This window comes from Cynocephalus volans, chromosome 14 (assembly GCF_027409185.1).
Source record: "Cynocephalus volans isolate mCynVol1 chromosome 14, mCynVol1.pri, whole genome shotgun sequence".
NCBI lineage: Eukaryota > Metazoa > Chordata > Mammalia > Dermoptera > Cynocephalidae > Cynocephalus > Cynocephalus volans.
Window position 1 is genome coordinate 20,183,486 of NC_084473.1, and position 18,467 is coordinate 20,201,952.

Consider the following 18,467-nt stretch of genomic DNA (forward strand, 5'->3'; position numbering starts at 1 on the left):
GCTCTGACACGGGTCTAGTCATTGAGCAAGTGAGAATTTTGGAAGTGAGCATCTGCCAGTCTTTTATTAACTGGGAGTTGAGTTGTTTTATGAACTTCCAACCTGGAGAACTTAAATGCATTTTTGAAACAGATTCACTTATAATTTAACTGAAAAATAAAAAACTGTTTTTCTTGTATTTTCACATCCCGCAATGGCTGGAAGAAGTTGAAAGCCCTGGAGAGTGAGTCCTCCTAAGGCCCCGACCCTTCCCACTCAGCTAGTGAGGGCTTCCTTCTGCTTTCACAGTTTCAATCTCTAGCCAATTGCTATTTTGGAAACATGATGACCATTACAGCCACAAGACAGTCCTCTCTGAGTGAATATTTTCAATATTCCAAAATATTTTTTTAAGAACCTATACATTTCTTGCTTTAAGATAACTGTATTGGGAGGTTATAGAAATATGAATTAACACTGTAGGCAAGTTTAAGTCAAATATCTCAAAGTTTATGAAACATTCTAAGCCCAGTGGGGAAGACTGTACTTGAAGATTGTAGGATCCTGGGCCCTGTAAGAGTTAGACTCAGTAGGGATCATTTCATTGCACCTAGGAGATGTCATAGTTTGGCACTGACTGTAAAGCTCTAGATTAGTGCTGTCCAGTAGCAAGGCACATATGTAATTAAAAAAATTTCTAGTAACAGGGCCGGCCCGTGGCTCACTTGGGAGAGTGTGGTGCTGACAACACCAAGGCCACAAGTTCAGATCCCTATATAGGGATGGCCGGTTAGCTCACTTGGAAGAGTGTGGTGCTGACGATACCAACAAAAGTCGGAGGGTTAAGATGCCCTTACCAGTCATCTTTTTTTTTTTTTTTTTTAAATTTCTAGTAACTATGTTAAAATATATAAAGAAATCTGTAAAATTACTTTTAATAATATTTTTTGTTTAAAATATCTAAAATATTATTTCAACATGTAACCAATATAAAATATTAATGAAATATTTAACTTTTTTTTTGGTACTAAGTTTTTGAAATCCAATGTGTATTTTACACTCATGGCACATCTCAATTCAGATTAGCCATAAATAACCACATTTGGCAAGGTGACTATCATATTATAAACACTGCGACTCTATCCTATTCAGGATGGACAGACAGACAAATGATGCTGCAGGAGTACCAAAGCCACTCAGATTCTAGGGTGCTCATATTCTAAATCATAGTCCCCTTATAGTTTCAGAGACTGGTGCTTCCAAATATGTTTTGCAAGATTCTAAAATTTGCAGGAGTAATTGACAAATACTGAATATTTCAGAAAACTGCTCTTGGTGTCAGAGAGGGACATTCCTACTCTGGTGCATTGAAGAATAAGAAAGATAGGCTCATCAGGTTATATGTAATGTTAGTTCTTTTCCAGTGTTTTATTTATATTTCAATATAATATAATTTCAATATTATATTATTATAATATAATGAAATACTGAATATAAATATTTCAATATTTCATTTATTCTTTAAATATTATTGAGTCTTCTCAAGACAAGGCCTAGAAAGGCTGAAATGCATTGATAAAATAGAGAAATACTAATTCTAAAAATAAATTCAACAAAACAGGTGGTAAAAGATATTTGATAACTATGCTATCAGCTTTACCTACTCTCTATGCAACTTTCAAAGATAACATTAATTTTAACTAGAAGTAAAACTCTGTCTGACTCTACCTCCCCTGAGGTCTTACGGATTCTAACAAATTCTAGTCTTCTGTTTTCAGTAAATATTTCTGCCCATTTAGTGCTGTCCCTTGTAGCACTAAAGTGATTACCTTAGACAAATGTTCCTTTATGGTTTCATCATCTCTCTTCACCACTTCCATCATTTCTTGGCCCCCAAGGTAAACAGCATTTGCTACATTTAAAAAATAAAAAGTCAAACAGTTAGGATATACAGAACAAACACGAATGTCAAACTAATTTTACTAAACTCACATTCCTCCCTTTTCTTTTGGCAAGTGAGTCAGGCAACATGCAGTCTCTGGCAACAACAGCATGTCCTACAAAAGATCCTTCTCTCAACCTCGCCTGAATTCTCAATAGCAAAGTTTAGCTGTCCGACAGCCTAATGTCAGATACCACAGCACACGATGTGTGCAGTTATACCTGAGGAATATGCGTTCTTTGGACTAGAAGCACAAATTGTTACAGATTAATCATGTATACCAGGACAACTGCACACAGTTACTGACATGAAACTGTCAATGTTTTAGAAAAGGAAACTAAAAGGAATGTTTATTTTTTAAACTAGGTTTATAGGATCTCTAAAGTTTTAATGGGAGGAGTTTTTAATGGGGGTTAATCCCATTATACTGATTGCAAAATGAGCAAAGTGACCCTCACTTTCAAGATGTCAATTACCTGGAAAGAGGAAGAAAGCCAGAGATAACGTGAATTTACATGGCATTCTTGTACCGGTAAGAAAATTTTCATTCAATGCTTTCTGTCCTGAATTTCACTTATGACTGATACTATTATTTTACTTTGCTTTCTTTTTTCCAGTATCTGCCTCATATATCTGTCTTTCCCTTCATTTTCAATCTTTTGCCATTTTGTTTTAAGTATGTCTCTGGAAATCAGTAAGTGGACTTCTTTAAAAAGTTTGAAAGTTTCAGTCTCTTAAATAAAGGGACTTATATTCAGGTATATTGACATCAAAAACATTTGGTTTGACTGCAGTTGTCTTGTTTTCTATATCCTATGCTTTATTATTACTTCCAGCTCTTCTTTCCACTACCTTTAGTGTGGATGATGACTTTAAAAAAAATTCTTTTCATTAATAGTCTCAAAGCATAAATTCCATTTTTATCTGTCTAATGGTTAGCCTTACCTAAAATTAAGACTTACAGGTTACATACATATCAAATAATAATACAGCATATTTATAGTGAAAAACAATAGTTTCTTATCCCTTTGTTTCCTACTTCTAGACCCAGTCCCTAGAGGAAACCTCTCTTAACTCTTTCAGCTGTTCTACTAGTTGTATCCATAACTCTAAACATTTATGAGCATCTTGCTATTTCATGGTAACTTATTCATTACTTTGGCTGAGCTGCTATGATAGACAAATTTTAGCTCACTTTTACAGCCCTTACATTCCTTCCTGCCATCTTCTCAACATGTTTATATCTTATTTTTAATTCCTCTATTATTACTTAAATAATACACTTATACTTTTATTTCTAAATATTGTTCACTGATGAGCCAAGTAGATTATGGAACCACATTTCTGTTCTTATAATAGCTCCTGTCTCCAATATTCGTCTTTGTTATAGCTGTCTTTCTTTCTTTTTTTTTTTTAACTTTCCACACAATCAGGTATTCTTTTGAGTCATTTTTTTCTTGGAGACCTCTTGTCAGGACCCTCAGAACTTCTGCTCTAACCTGGAGTACTGCCAACTTAGAATTTCCCTTTGCTACATTCTTGGGTTGTTCCCACTGTTTTCTAAGTCCAAGCTAATTAATTTGTTTATTCAAGTGAGTCAGGCAACATGCCCTCTCTGGTAACAAGAGCATTCATTTGTTTATTTATTTGAAGATTACTGAGCACCTACTAAATGCCAGACATTGTTCAAGGCACTAAAGATGGAGCAACAAATAAGACAGAAAAACTGTCTATTATTGAAATTATATTTTAGTGTTGGGGGTGGTGAATACAGACAAACAAATATGGGGTGTCTTCAAAAAGTTCATAGAAAGATTTGTATTATCTTTCACACATTTTTTCCATAAACTTTCCGAAGTACCCTCTTGTATAACAGATGGTGAGAAAGTGCTATGAAAAAATAAAATAAGCTCAAGAGACTGTGCAGTGATAGTGGTGGCCTATTTTATGTAAAGTGCACTGGGAAGGCCTCTCTGATATGGGGATGTTTGATCAGAGACCTGAATGAAATGAGGAAGTGGGTCATGCAGATACCTGGGGAAGAAACATTCCAGAAAGAGAAAACAGGATGGGAGAAAGCTTATTGTGCCTGAGGAACAGTACAAAGAGCAATGTGGCTGCCAAGGAGTAGGGAGCAAGGGGCCAAGGTCCTATTCCCTTCCTTGTCTGTCATTTCTTCTGTCATTTTGGGGGCGTGTAAGAAAATAATCTAAGTGATTCATATTCAGAAATGACTTAATCTGAGGGTGTTTTATTGAGATAGTAATTAGTTCCTAGCCTCTTTTGTTTTCTTCATTTTCCCAGAGAGTCTCTGAACAGATAAGGCTCTCCTTGACATGGTAATTAGTTACTAGCACCCACTGTTTTCTTCATTCCCTGCTGTTTCTGGACTTTTTCTGCTTGTCCTGAGCCCCCAGACAAAGGAATTCCTTGCAAGGGGGTAATAATTTTAAGCACCATCTGGGAAGATTATGCACCCTGTAGTACTCACAGCCAATGAGGAGGGGGGGATAGGGACTTCCGTACTAGGAAATAAATTGCTTGTTACAGCCCTTTTCCATGTGCCTGCCCTTCTGACACCCGAGCCTTCCTTGCAAGGCCATAATTAAAGTCTCGCTTCACTGTATCTCGTGTCTCCATGTCCATCCTTTGGCATTGGACAGGTGAGGGCATTTCTCACAGGGAGCATATCTTTAGATAACTTCTTAAGGAAGAGTACTAGAGAGAAAATTTTGGGGTTTTTGCCTGTCTGGGAAAGTCATTTTTTTTTTTTTTTTAAATCTTTACACTTGACTGATTGATATTTGGCTAGTTAGAGCATTGCAGGTTGAAAATCACTTTCCCTCAGAACCTAGAAGATACTGCTCCACTATCTTTAAATATCCACTATTAATGAGAAGCTTGATACTACTTTGATTCTCACTCCTTTGAAGGCGTGTGTGTGTGTGTGCGCGCGTGTGTGAACAATTCTGGCCGCTTTTAAGACTGCCTGTAGATTACTGATGATTCTGATATTTCATGATGATGTGCCGTGATGTGGCTCTTTTTTTTTAATTCACTGTATTCTTCAGTTCTGGGAAATTTTTTTAAACTATTGATAACTGCTTCTTCATGGTTTTCACTGTTCTCCTTTATGGCTCTTATCTTTCCTGTTTTCATATATTTAACTTTTTTGTTGTTCTACTTTTTTGGGTCTTAACCTTAATTTTATCTTCTACCTCTTCTAATAAAATACTTATTTTGATAATCATACTTTTAATTTGCCTGGGATCTTTTTTGTTCTCTGTATTAGTCCATTTCTGTTGCTTATAACAAAAATATCTAGAGCTGGGTACTTTGTAAGAAAACAAAATTTATTGTTTACAGTTTCAGAGGCTGGGAAGTCCAAAGTCCAGGGGACACATCTGGTGAGGGTCTTTGGTGGTAGCTTTATACAATGCAGGGGTCTCACATGGCACAGCAGAGAGAGAGAGACTCTCACTTGCTTTCCTTTTAAAGCCCTCAGAACCACACCCTTGACCACCATTATTAATCCATGTACTAGGGCATGGTCTTACAATCTAATCACCTCTTCAAGGCCCACCTTTCAATTACCATAACAGGATTTTCCACCCTCAACAGTTACAGTGGGAGTTAAATTTCAACCCAAGACAGTCTCTGATGATTTCTTCTTCAAAGTGCCCTATTCTTGTTTTTAATCTACCTGTTTTCTCTGATCTTGGATAACACATAACTTTATGGTTTTCTTCTGCTCCTCTGATTTTTTCCATCACTCCAACATCACTTATTTCTTTACTTTGCTCATATTCTTCCATGTTGGGAGGTTTCCTTAAATGTTCGGTGATCCTAAGTTGTCTTTAAGAGAAATGCAGTAAAAAGCAGTGTGCGTGGTCCAGTTTTACTGATTGTAAAACTCTATTATAGAATTATTATAAGGTTAAGAAGGCTCTCATATGCCAAAATATATGAAGGTCTTCCCTCTAGGTTCTTCAGTATTTCTAAAGAACACTTTGATTTATTTATTTAGTTTTTGGTCTAGAGGTTGGATGATGCCTGGCTGCTATACATGCAATGCCAGATGACATGGGTGGGGGCAGCATGTCTCAATCTCACCCCTCCTTACTCATACTTGGAATTCTGAGTCTCAAGTTCTTAGAGAATTCTTATGTGCCATCTTCTAAGCCAGTGTTATACAACTGAATTTGATGTGGCGATAGAGATGTTTGACATCTGTGCTTCCAATACAGTACCACTAGTCACATATGGCTATTGAGCACTTGAAATGTGGCTTGCATGACTGAGGAACTGAATTTTTAATTTAATTATAATTCATTTAAATTTAAATAGCTTTATATGACTAGTGGCTATTGTGTTTGACAGTGGGGCTGGGAGCTCTAGATCTCTATATCCTTCATCAGCTTCCCCTACTCCTGCTCTCTCTCTTCCATAAACTCATGGAAATCTCTTATCAGCTAAGGGCCTCTTTCTCTTTCTCATTCCCTCATGAACTCTAAAAAGCTTCCTTTAATATAATTTTCATCAGATACTACAATGAAATGGAGATAAGTATTTGTAATTAATCAGCCCTTTTCAAAGTGCCTTTACTTTTTTTTATAAGTAATTTTTTATTTACTTCTTTAGTTTCACAGACATACTAGAAACATCTACATTATCTTAATTCATGGGTTTAACCAGTTTCTTTGCTCATAATGGGGCACTTATTACATCCCAGACACAAAGTGACCAAAAAGAATAATCCCCACCCTCTTAGAGTTTAGACTAGTAGTTTTCATATATTGTATATCATGTACATAAGAACAAGGTGCCTCCTCAAGATCAAACATCTTAAATATAGCCATTATATAATTCTAATAGGTGAGACTTTATCATTCTTGTCTGTCTGTCTGTGATATTAGCATAAATATGTATAGAAGTAAAAATTCTGCATTTTCTTGGCCTTATCTCCTAAACCAAGACCACAGCTATACACTAAGAATCTGGAATACAAGGGCTCTAAGTCCTAGTTCCAAAGTCAGAGCTATCTTTGCTTTACTGTAATATAATCCAAGATATTTATAATAACCAAATAAATTAAAGCAACAGGGACTTGGTTAATAAATTATGGTCCATCCACTCAATTAATTAATAATATATAACTTGTTAAAAATAATGCTGCAGAAGAAAATATAATGTCAAATAAATATTTAAAAATAATAGTAACTGAAAAAAAGCAAATTACAAATAGTAGAATATGATCCCATTGTTGTAAAAATAGACATGTGTGGTACAAATTTATTTGAAAAGATGAAGGATAAAATAATAACAGTGATCATCTCTGGTTGATAGAATCCCAGATGATGTTTGCCTGTCCTCCCTTCCCTCCCTCCTTTCCAACAGGTGACAATGTTTCTTTTTTTTGTACACTGTTTTGTCTTACCTAGAATATTTACTGCCTTTGTTTTCTTTTTATTCAGATAGACAAGGAAAATTCCCTGCTTTCTTCAAAAATCCATCAGATCTTCCCTATTTCTAACAGTATTTTATTCCCAAATGTCCAAACACATCCAAGAGCTCATCCACCCTATCCCCTCCCCTGCAGAGCCTTCCGTTCTCCTGATCTAATCTTGGACCGCTGCTCTCCAGGCCTGCTGTTTAGCTATCATCCTTGGACTGCCCTTTGCCATTTCTCTGGACTGGATTTTCTGTTTTGTGGATTTTATCCATGACTTTTTCTTTCTTGGTTTATTCTCTCACTTTACTGAAGCACATTTTCCAGTAACTAATAAAAAGGTACACGGCAGTGAGATTTTATAAGTGTTTACATATGTGATTTTTTTTTTTTTTCTTTTCTTACATTGATTTGCAGTTTGGCTGTGTATAGAATTTTAAGCTGAAAATGGCTTACTCTCCAAATTTATTACCTTCCAGCATTCAAGGTTAAAGATTCTGATTCTAGTTTCTTGGCATGTGACTACTTCCCTCAATCCTATCCCTATTCCCATCCCCTTAACCCCAAGCCCAGGAGCTCTTAGTATTTTCATTTTAGCTCTGCCATTCTGAAGTTTCCTAGGGATACACCTGGTATGTCTCTTGTTTTTTTCCTTCATTGTTGGGCTGGACATCCAGTGGGACCATTCATTGTATGGACTCATCAACTTTAGTTCTGGAATTTTTTCTCTTATTATTTTTTTGATAATTTCTTCCTGTTTTCTCTTTCTACAACTCCTACTAAGTAGGAGGTTGGACCTTTTGGATTAATCCTTTAGGTCAGATTTTTCTTCTATAGTCCTTCTCTTTTTCTATATATATTACTTTCTAGGAGATTTCTTCAACTTTCTCTTCTAACCCTCTATCAAATTTTTATTTTGGCTGTAAAAATTTCAACTTCCAAGAACATTTTCATGTTCTCTTTCTGTTTTCATAGCATTCTGTTGTTTGGTTTATGGATGCTATATCATCTTTCTAAAATTAGAGGGCTTTTTTTAAAAGTTTTTTTTTTTTTTCCCTCTTTCCTGTTCAGTGCCTTATCCATTTCCTCTAAGTTTTCCCTTTCCCCCAGCCTGCATTTCTGTTTTGGACTCTTTTATGTTGAGGAAATATCTGATTCACTTGTATTATATGAAGCAATATACTGTAAAAGTAACATCTGATGCCCTCATCTGTATCTGTTAGTTGTGGACTCATGACGGAAGGCTGTCTTACTGATTTGAAAAAGTTTCAATTAAGATATTTGTCAGGGTGAAGACCATGTTTTCCTACTGGGATACTTGTTTTCTATTTCCTTTTTGACAAACTGGGCTTCTATATCCTATTATTGCCCCTACAAAATATGAGCTATAAAGTTCAGGAAAAGCATCTCTTCATGTCTCCTCCTCTATCCTTGACTTTTTGAGAGTTCAGATCCTTTGTCCTTGGACATGACATACCCTGTTTACTCATGAGTAGCAGAATACTTTCCCTCTTAGATGCAATCAGAATAACCAGCTCTTTCCTGTTACATCAGGCCCTGATGGACAGCCATCCACCTACCAGCTCTCCTATGTAATGTGGCTAGTACAGAGTGTAATACGGACAGGCTAGCCCCAGCTAAGATTCTGATTTCTAGAAGGTGTTCCAAAGGCACTTTATCTGCAGTATAGGCTCAGTTTAGCCAAGATGGGTGGACGTGTTTCTTTCCCTGAAGAAACAACAGGTTTGAGTTCTGTCTTATTACCACGAGGCTGAGCACTATGCCCTAATATGATTTAGTAATATCATTTTAATAACAGATAACAAGATAACTACCAGCAGACCAAGCCTGGAAGTAGACAACTAGTTAGAATACTATTATACTACCTAGTTGGGGAGAGAATGTGGTCCAAAGTGCTTAAAGTATAGAAAAGAATAAATAATCAAAGATAATTTTCCTACTATAAACATGTGCTCTCTATATAAAATGAAGAAATATAAGAGTAGAAGAAATAATTATCAAGAGTCTAGCTAAAGGTAATCATTGTTGATATTTTAATGCCTTTCCTTTAAATCTTTTAAATTTTATTGTTTTCAGTTTTCACAAAGTGACACTGAACATGAAATTTTATATCTTGCCTTCTTTGAGTATACTCTAGAGTAGTGCTGTGCCACATAACTTTCTATGATGGTGGAAATGTTCTCTGTGCTGTCCCATATGGTGGCCATTGGCCACGTGTGCCTCTTGAACACTTAAAATATGGCCAGTACAACTGAAGATCTGAATTTTCAATTTTATTTAATTCACTTGCACTTAAATTTAAATAGCCACATATGACTAATGTCTACCTTATCGGACAGTGCAGTTCTACACCTACAAATAAGGTAAAACTTATAGGGCTTAGCAACTGGATACTAGGAGAAGTGAAGGAATGAAAAATGGATATTGCTGGGGACTTAAGGGAAAGGAAAGGTGTAGGGGAACACCATGGGGAAAAGACAGATTTTATGGAAGGGGAAATTCTCATTTTCATTGTACCTCCCATTAGTTTCCTCCACGGACTCTGATCCCTACTTTCAATTTTGGCTCTTTCAATTATAGCCTACATGCATTCCAGTCAATGTGAACTACTTATCCTCTAAACACACATTAAATTCCTCTTCTTCTACCCTTTTGTTCATGGCATTTTGTCTACTAAAATTCTGCCCACCTATCCTTTAAGGCTTAGCAGAGGTGCTCTCTATCTTCTCTCTACCTTGCTCTGCCTAACACTCTAAGAGAGGAGTTTGTTTTCTCTCCTGTATCCCTTCAGTATTTAGTGGTACCATTCACATGGCATTGGTATTTACTGCTTCTCATGAAGACTTGGATCCATGTGGCTTCTCTCTGAGCCTGATCTGGGTTGCATACATAGAGGATGCTCAATCAAGAATTATTGAATTGTGCTGAAAGACTTATAGCCAGATTTGGCCTTAACACCTTCAGATCCAAAGGCATTCTTTTTGTACTTTCTTTACTCACTCTTTGCATTCACTGACAGATCAACCTTTTGATCCCTCTTAGCCAGAAAACCAGTTTGGTAAGTTGCAGAATCTATGGGAGTTCACAATAGCAAAGAAAAAAAAGAATGGCCCTTATGGTAATGGAGGCCTATACCTTACCTACTAACTAAGTAACTAGTAATAAGTACCTATATCAGAAATTCTACCATTTCAGTGAGGCCTCATTTCTATTACAGAGGGCTGTATGTACAATGCAAAGGTCTCCAGGGAATTGTTATGTGATGCCCCACAAGCTCTGATGTGGTGTTAGGCAAAGCCCAATTTTGGTGCATGGCATCCATGAGAGATGTCTTTCAAGGCCCCACATGTATAAATTTGAAGCATATTTCATTGTAGCATTAAATGTGTGGTTCAATACCTTATGGTTGGCATTTTATTAATAAAGTTTTGTAAGTCAGAAACTTCAGTGATTTAGTAACTTCAATCACTGTTACTAACACAATTTCTCACTTTAGCTGCTTATAAAACAGAACAAAATCTTCCTTAGGAAATTTGAGATATGTATCAGATCCTATAAAACAAAACTGTTTTCAGAGATGAAAAGGTATAATCTGTTAATGAAGATTACTAAGCTATTAATACAGAAGCCAAAGCTGTTCAAAATGGTTCTTTGTTCCCCAAAACTTCAAATGAATTTTAATTTCAAATGGAAATGACCTTACAGAGTTGTTCTACTTTTGAATACGAAGGAGTAACAAGAACCAGATTTACCCTCTTACCTAAAAACAACTAAAAAAGACAGGTAAAATATATAGAAGAAAAAGTTTTCAAGACACTGGACATTGGGCAATGAAAAGATAGTGAACCCTGAGAAAAGAAAATTTAATGAGGTGACTCTTAGCACCACCTCAGCTTATTGTTTGAAAACCTCCCAGGCTGTAGTGCCAGAAGGAGTAACACAAGCAGAGCTTGATAATCTCCCTGAGTTGAGAAGTGTATTCATCGTGTTTTTTATTTTCTGTATTTTATGATGCTTTGACATCTAGGGGGCCTTACTGGCTGGGGAAGAGACTGCCCCTCTCAGGGTTAGCTAATAAAGATAGCAAAGGATTTCTCTGTGAACACGCCTTTCACATGCAAATCAACCAATACAAAGCCCATACACTCAACCACCTCCTTTAGAAAACTCACACCAAACCAATATCTCCCCTGCTCTAAATCACTCCAGGGACAGGTACCAGACAACTAGGGACTATAGCAGAGCTGCTAAAATTATTCAAATTAGCCAATATTAAGTCTGCTCAGCTACTTTACCTGCCTCACCCTTTCTTTCCCTCAAAAACCACAATAAAGTCTCTGGGCCATGCTGTAGTGTGCTCCTTTTGCCTCCGGACCCAACAGTGTGGTGTGCTTCCCTGTGTGCCCTGGCCGGTATGGCATGCCCCTCCTTTTGGGAGCAATAAACTCTTCTTTCAAAGGCAGTTCACTCCATGTCTGTCACCTTACCATACCTGATTAAAATGAATTCCAGGTACATTTTGAAAAAAGGAGACAGAGCTGATAGTCTAGGGAGGCTAATGCAGTGGTTTTTGGCAGGGTAGAGTAGTGGAGAGGAAAGAGTAACAATGAGTGAGTGAATGAGAGAAAGCTCCAGAGATCTGCAGAGGGTTCCCCTTGAGTTTCAGCTAAGTACTGACCAGCACAATCATGTGAGAAACTATCACAAGGTGAGGAAAGAACCATCTGAAGAAATTAAAGGAAACAGTTCCTAAACTGGGAATAGATATTGTTTCTACCATCAGCTAGAGGACTCAGAGAGGTTTTCATCTTGGTGGTGGGGTAAAATTAGCCCTAAACTAAATGCTGGTCTGGTACCAACTAATGAAGTTTAAAAGAAAAATCACAGATGATCAAATTGTTTCAAGTAACAAAACTGTGTCCCATAACAGAGCTCAAGAATATTTGCAGAGGTGCAAAAATATCCAGCATCCAATTGTGAAGGATGCATAAAACAAATGTACTTCACAGAGCCTGGTTTTCCAAAGCCTTGCAGTTTCAAATATTGACCTTGCAAAGGACAGGAAATTTTCCCCAGGCTATATAGTCTCTGTTGTAAGATAAAAAATTGTAACACAGCAAGGTTGCTGGCTCAAAGACAGACAGGTTACTGACTGATATGTAAAGATACTCAGAAATTGCTGTAAGAAGAGAATGTTCGCTAAAATCGAGCTTTTGTTAGTGGACTGACTTAATTGCATTATAGAATGTCACCTTGCTTGTCTTACTGAATGTTACCAGCTTCTATTGTTAAACTTGTTAAACTGTACTTAGCAAAAATCTGACCTATGTTCTCTTCCTGTAACTTCCTGGTCTGGAGAATAAATGCAGGAAGAGAATCCCAATTCATGGTTAATTTCACAAATGGAAGGAATGCCTGTCTCTTGAGGGTTCCGGGAGATTAACCCCATTTCGGGGCTTCTCACTGCTCATAAGAGATGGGCTTTGAGTGATCTTTGGTGGTTCTCTCACCCAGGGGAAAAAGGGTGACAAATCTGTGGGAGGCAAAGCAACACCAATGAAGTAGAATTCATGATGTAAGGGATCCCGTAAAAATTACCAAGCATGTAAGGCAGGAAAATACAATCTAAAATGAGGAAAAATGATGAATTGAAACCAATACAGAAATGACAAGGATTATAAAACTGGTAAACATTCAACAAATGATGCTTGGACAACTGGACATAAATATGCAAAAGAAAAACTTTAGATCACTACCTCACATCATATACAAAAATTAATTCAAAATGAAGGATAGTCCTAAATGTAACAACTATAAAACCTTAGAAAAAAGGGAATAAATTTTTGTGCCCTTAGATTAGAGAATGGTTTCTTTGCTATAACACCAAAATCACAAGTGACAAAAAGAAAAATAAACTGGACTTCATCAAAACTAACACCTTCTGTGCTTGAAAAGGACACCATCAAGCTAGTAAAAAGACAACCCACAGAATGGGAGAGGATCGTGTATATCTCATAAGGATCTATGTTCAGAATATAAAAAGAACTCTTACAATTTATCAATAAATAGACAAATAACCTAATTAAAAATGGGCAAAGGAACAAGCATTTCTCTAAAGATATATAAATGGCCAAAAAGCATGTGAAGAGATGCTCAACATCATTAGCCATCAGGGAAATGCAATTAAAACCATAATGAGATACCACTTCATACCTACTAGGATGGCTATAGTAAAAAATGCAAACAATAATCAGTGTTGACAAGATTCAGTGAAACTGGAACCCTCATGTACTGTTGGTGGCACTGTAAATTGGGAGAGGCACTTTGAAAAATAGTTTGGCAGTTCCTCAAAATGTGAAATATAGAGTTACCATATACTGAGCAATTTTATGTGTACACATATACCCAAGGGAATTGAAAGCATAAGTCCACACAAAACTTGTATATAGATGTTTATAATAGTATTATTCATAATAGCCAAGGAGTGGAATAATCTGAATGTCCTTCAACTGATGACTGAAAAAATAAAATGTACACTGGAATATTATTCAGCAATAAAAAACAATGAAGCACTGACACATGCTAAAACACGAATTAACCCTAAAAACATTAAGTTAAGGGAAAGAAGCAAGTCACAATATGACATACCAAAATTTGTGGAACATGGCCAAAGCAGTATTTAGAGAGGGATTTCTAACACTAAAAAACTATATTAGAAAAGAAAAAATCTCAAATCAACAACCTCAGTATCTACCTTAAGAAACTAGAATAAGAAAAGCAATTAACTCCAAAGTAGGCAGGATAAGGGAAATAAAGTTCACAGAAGAAATTAATGAAATAGAAACCAATAAAACTATTTAAAAAATGCCAAAAGCTGGTTCTTCAATAAGACTGCAAAATCAATAAACGTTTAGCCAGACCAACCAGGAAAAAATGTGAGAAGACATAAGACGTAAGATTCTACCAATATCAGGAATGAGAAAGGTGACATCCCTACAGACACCAAAAGGATAATCAGGTAATTTTGTGGACAACTTTATGCCAAAAAACTAAACAACTTGGATAAAATGGACAAAGTCTGCATAAAGACACAAATTTAAAATTTACTTGAAAAGAAATAGTAAACTTGAATAATCTTATCTGAGTTGCGTATCTATTAAAGAAATTAAACTTATAATTTAAAATGTCTCTACAAAGAAAACTCCAGGCCAATATCACTTCATTGGTAAACTCTACCAAACATTTAAGGAAAAAAATAATAATGATTCTACATAAACTCTTCCAGAAATGACCACATATATATGCTATTTGATTTTTGACACAGGTGGCACTTCAGAATAGAACAAAAAAAGGTGTTTTGTCATAAGGTAGAATTCTAAGATGACTCCCAAATATTCCTTGCCCTTCTATAATCCCCTTTCTTTTGAGTGCAGATAGAAACTGTGAATATAACATACTACTCCCATGATTAGGTTATGTCATCTGGCAGAGTTAACTTTAAGAAAAGGAGATTATCCTGGTGGCCTAACCTATCCACGTGAGTCCTTAAAAATCTGAGTTTTCTCTGGCTGGTGGCAGAAGAGGAAGTCAGCTATTTGAAGCACTAGAATCATCAGATGCACCATTGCTGGTTTGAAGACAGAGATATATGGAAAGAACCCGAGAGAGGCCTCTATGAGCGGAGAGGAACCCATGCTGACAGCCAGCAAGAAAATGGGGACCTCAGTCTAAAGTCACATGAACTGGATGTTCTGCCAACAACCTGAATGAGCTCAGAAGTGGATCTTCCCCCAGAGCTTCCAGATAAAAACTTAGCCTGGCTGACAACTTAATTTCAGTGTGGACTTCTGACCTACAGACTGGGTGTTAATAAACAGGTGTTGTTTTAAGCTACTAAGTTTGTACTGATATGTTACACAGAAATAAAAAATGAATACACGGTCTTTTCACTAAATGATGATGGGTCAATTGAATACTCTTAGGAGGAAGACCCCACAAACTTGATTCCTACCTTGTACTTTACATAAAAATCAATTCCAGGTGGGTTAGAGATCTTAATGTAAAAGGCAAAAGAATTAAATTTCTAGAAGATAACACAGGAGAATATTTCATGATCTTGGGATAGGAAAAGATTCCTTCAGCAGGACACTGAGACACTACCCACAAAAGATTAATAAATCGAATTACATTATAATTAAGATTGTTTTTTTCCAGCAAAAGACAGCATTAAGAGATTAAAGAGAATCCACAGAATAGAAGATATGTGTCACACAACAAAGGTAGTGGTATCCAGAATATATTTTAAAACTCCTATAAACCAATATGAAGAAGGAAGACAACCAAACATCAAAACAGGCAACAAAGTTGAGCAGGAATTTCACAAGTTAGTCAAATTATGAAAAGGTTCATTAGTTATAGAAATGTAAATTTAAAAATCTGAAACTCTTCCAATATGATATATGCTAGAGTGCCAAATGGACTTGCAGACAAATTTATTGCCATAAGAAATGATCAATTTTTGATTTATATGCTTTTCTGCCTTTATAAAGAAAAAACCTTATCAAATTAAAAAATTGAATTCTTTTATTTGATTAAGAACAAACATCTTAAAATACAGTAAAATACCTTTTAAAACACACACATACAGACACACACACTGTGAGGTACCACTACATACCTACTACATTGACGAGAAAAAAAACTAAAAACCAAAAAACCAGACAGTGACAAGTGTTGGTGAGCAAACGGAGCAACAAAAACTCCTATAGATTGCTGGTGGGAGTATAAATTGGTACAATCACATTGTAAATCGTTTGGTATTATCTCCTGAAGTGGAACACATGCATACTGTATGAACTATGCATTTCCTCTTCAAAGACCCAATAGAAACACCTGTGCAAATTTACTGAGAGGCAAGCATAAAAATGTTCTTGACAGTGTTACTTTTAGTAGTCCCAAATTGGAAACATTGCAATACATTCATCCAATGGAAAAAGCATACAGTAATGAAAATAAAAGAATTAAAGCTGCATGCAAAAACATGGATGAATATTGCAAATACAATGTTGAATGACAGAAGCCAGACACAAAAGAATATACATTATATAAGTCTGGTTGTGTAAAAAAAAACAGGCAAAACTAAATAATGCTGATAGAAGCCATGAGAACAGTTACATTTGGGAAGATGGAGTAAGACTGGCTGCGGTAGAAGGGAGCCTTCTAAGATCTAGGCAGTGGTGATTCTCGAGTGGGGAGGCAGTGAGTGGAAATCTGTTTTGTGAAAATTCATGGAGGAACACATTTATGTTTTAAGCATAAGTACATTATGTTTTCAATAGGGAATGTATACCACATCCTACCTTTATTTCTACTCTTATTTATTTTTTTCCTGGTTATTTCCCATCTAAATATACTTTCTTTCAAAAGTAGAATACCAGTTTCTTTTCCAGTAATTAACTCTGAGGAAGGCACCTTTGTCATTCTTCTGAAATGCTCATAACACAACACAGTGGTCAGAAATAATAATACCAAATAGAAGTGTAATTTCCTAAGTGGAAAACACATTTCTCTTGGCAATGACTGTCAACAGCATTCCTGGAAACCCAGCAGAGTTCAGAATTTCAAGCACCACAGTGAAGGAAATGTCTAGTAGCAGCAGTAATGGAAATAAAAACATGAAGGAAAGTGATTGATTTAGAAGAATGTTAATTGTTTACTTTTGCTTCATTACAAATGTAAATACAGGTATATAAAAAAAGACTCACCAAGGAGTCTAATACTCTATTTTATTTGCTAATATAATCTTCTGAAATCTGCTTAGTGTTCAAAAATTCCTACAGAACTTCACCTTACAGTAGAGTGGCTAAAAGGTCTGAGATAGATGAATGAGGGCTAAAGTTGAAAGATCAATAGGGCATTCATCTCACAGGTCAGATTTTATCACTGAATTCCTCAGGTACACATAATGAACAACACGAGGCTGCCTTCTGTTCACTCTATTGCTTATCTTGATGCCATTTTGTCTTTCTGGAGAAATCTCATCTTCAAGTCCAAACTCATTTATCTTCTCCTTCATTACTTATCTAGGTAGAACTGATCTCTCCTTTCTTATTACCATTCATCCTGTTTTTATGATAGTCCTTACTGTGAAGTATTAAAATTCTTTCTGTGTTCTACCACACCATCAGAAACTCAAGGGCAGGAGCTTTATTTCACTCATTACTCTCTCCAGTGCTTATCTGAGCACTTGGTTCACAGTAGGTGTCAGTAAGGAAGGGTTGTTAAATGAAATAAGTGGTAAGAGAATGAGGCAGGAGGTTACTTGGTTAGTGTTTTGGGGAAGGGGAGAAGGAAAAGCCTGTTGCCTTATTTGAAGTGGTCCAGTGGTCCAGAGACCAGATCTGGAGTCTGAAAACACTGACATTGGTAAGTCAAGCTGGCAGGTACTGGTATAAAAGTGGGACAATTAATTTCAGGCCAGAGGGCAAGAGCTTCTAAGAGCATCTGTTGAGTCTGGCCAGAAACTAGTCCACATAAAGCACTAGTAATAGTAGCCAAGATCAATGCAGAGGCAAGTAAAACCACAATTAATAAAATGGAAGGTTTTAAGGAGATGCATGAATAGCTTTCTGAAGTAGAAGTTGGGCGTGAGAAGCCAAGTTGTCCTGCTGTTTTGGTGATATATACGGCCTAGTGCCACTAGTAAGATTCCGTGGTAGAATGCCCCGCTTGTCTGGTTTTACCGTTATATTGGGCAGAGAGAATTGTTGGTGTTGAAGCACAGGGAACTACTAGAGATAGGATGGTTTAATTAGGATGGGTGAATTTTGTAGGTAGAAAATCTACCCTATGTGGGTGTGTACACTGCAGTGTAAAATGTGACTATTACTCCTGGACTGTTCTGACTGAGATACTACTGCTAGTCACTTTGACCTTCTTCAAAAGGGCTGACAGATTCTCTATGTCCAAAATATACCCCGATGTTTGTAAAGAAAAGGGTTTGGTATAATTACCTCCATGATGGGAGGGTGGCTGGGGAGAGTAGACATTAGTAGACACACAAATAGAGGTGAAATA

At 36.4% G+C, this 18,467-nt stretch overlaps 1 protein-coding gene across 1 annotated transcript in view; it reads right to left on the minus strand.

The window, feature by feature from the left end:
- LDAH (lipid droplet associated hydrolase) overlaps positions 1-18,467 on the minus strand; it is a 120,249-nt gene that overhangs the window by 13,018 nt on the left and 88,764 nt on the right. The window contains exon 6 of the mRNA XM_063078711.1: positions 1,809-1,891. Within this exon, the coding sequence (XP_062934781.1) occupies positions 1,809-1,891 (83 nt within the window). The remainder of the gene's footprint in view (positions 1-1,808; positions 1,892-18,467) is intronic.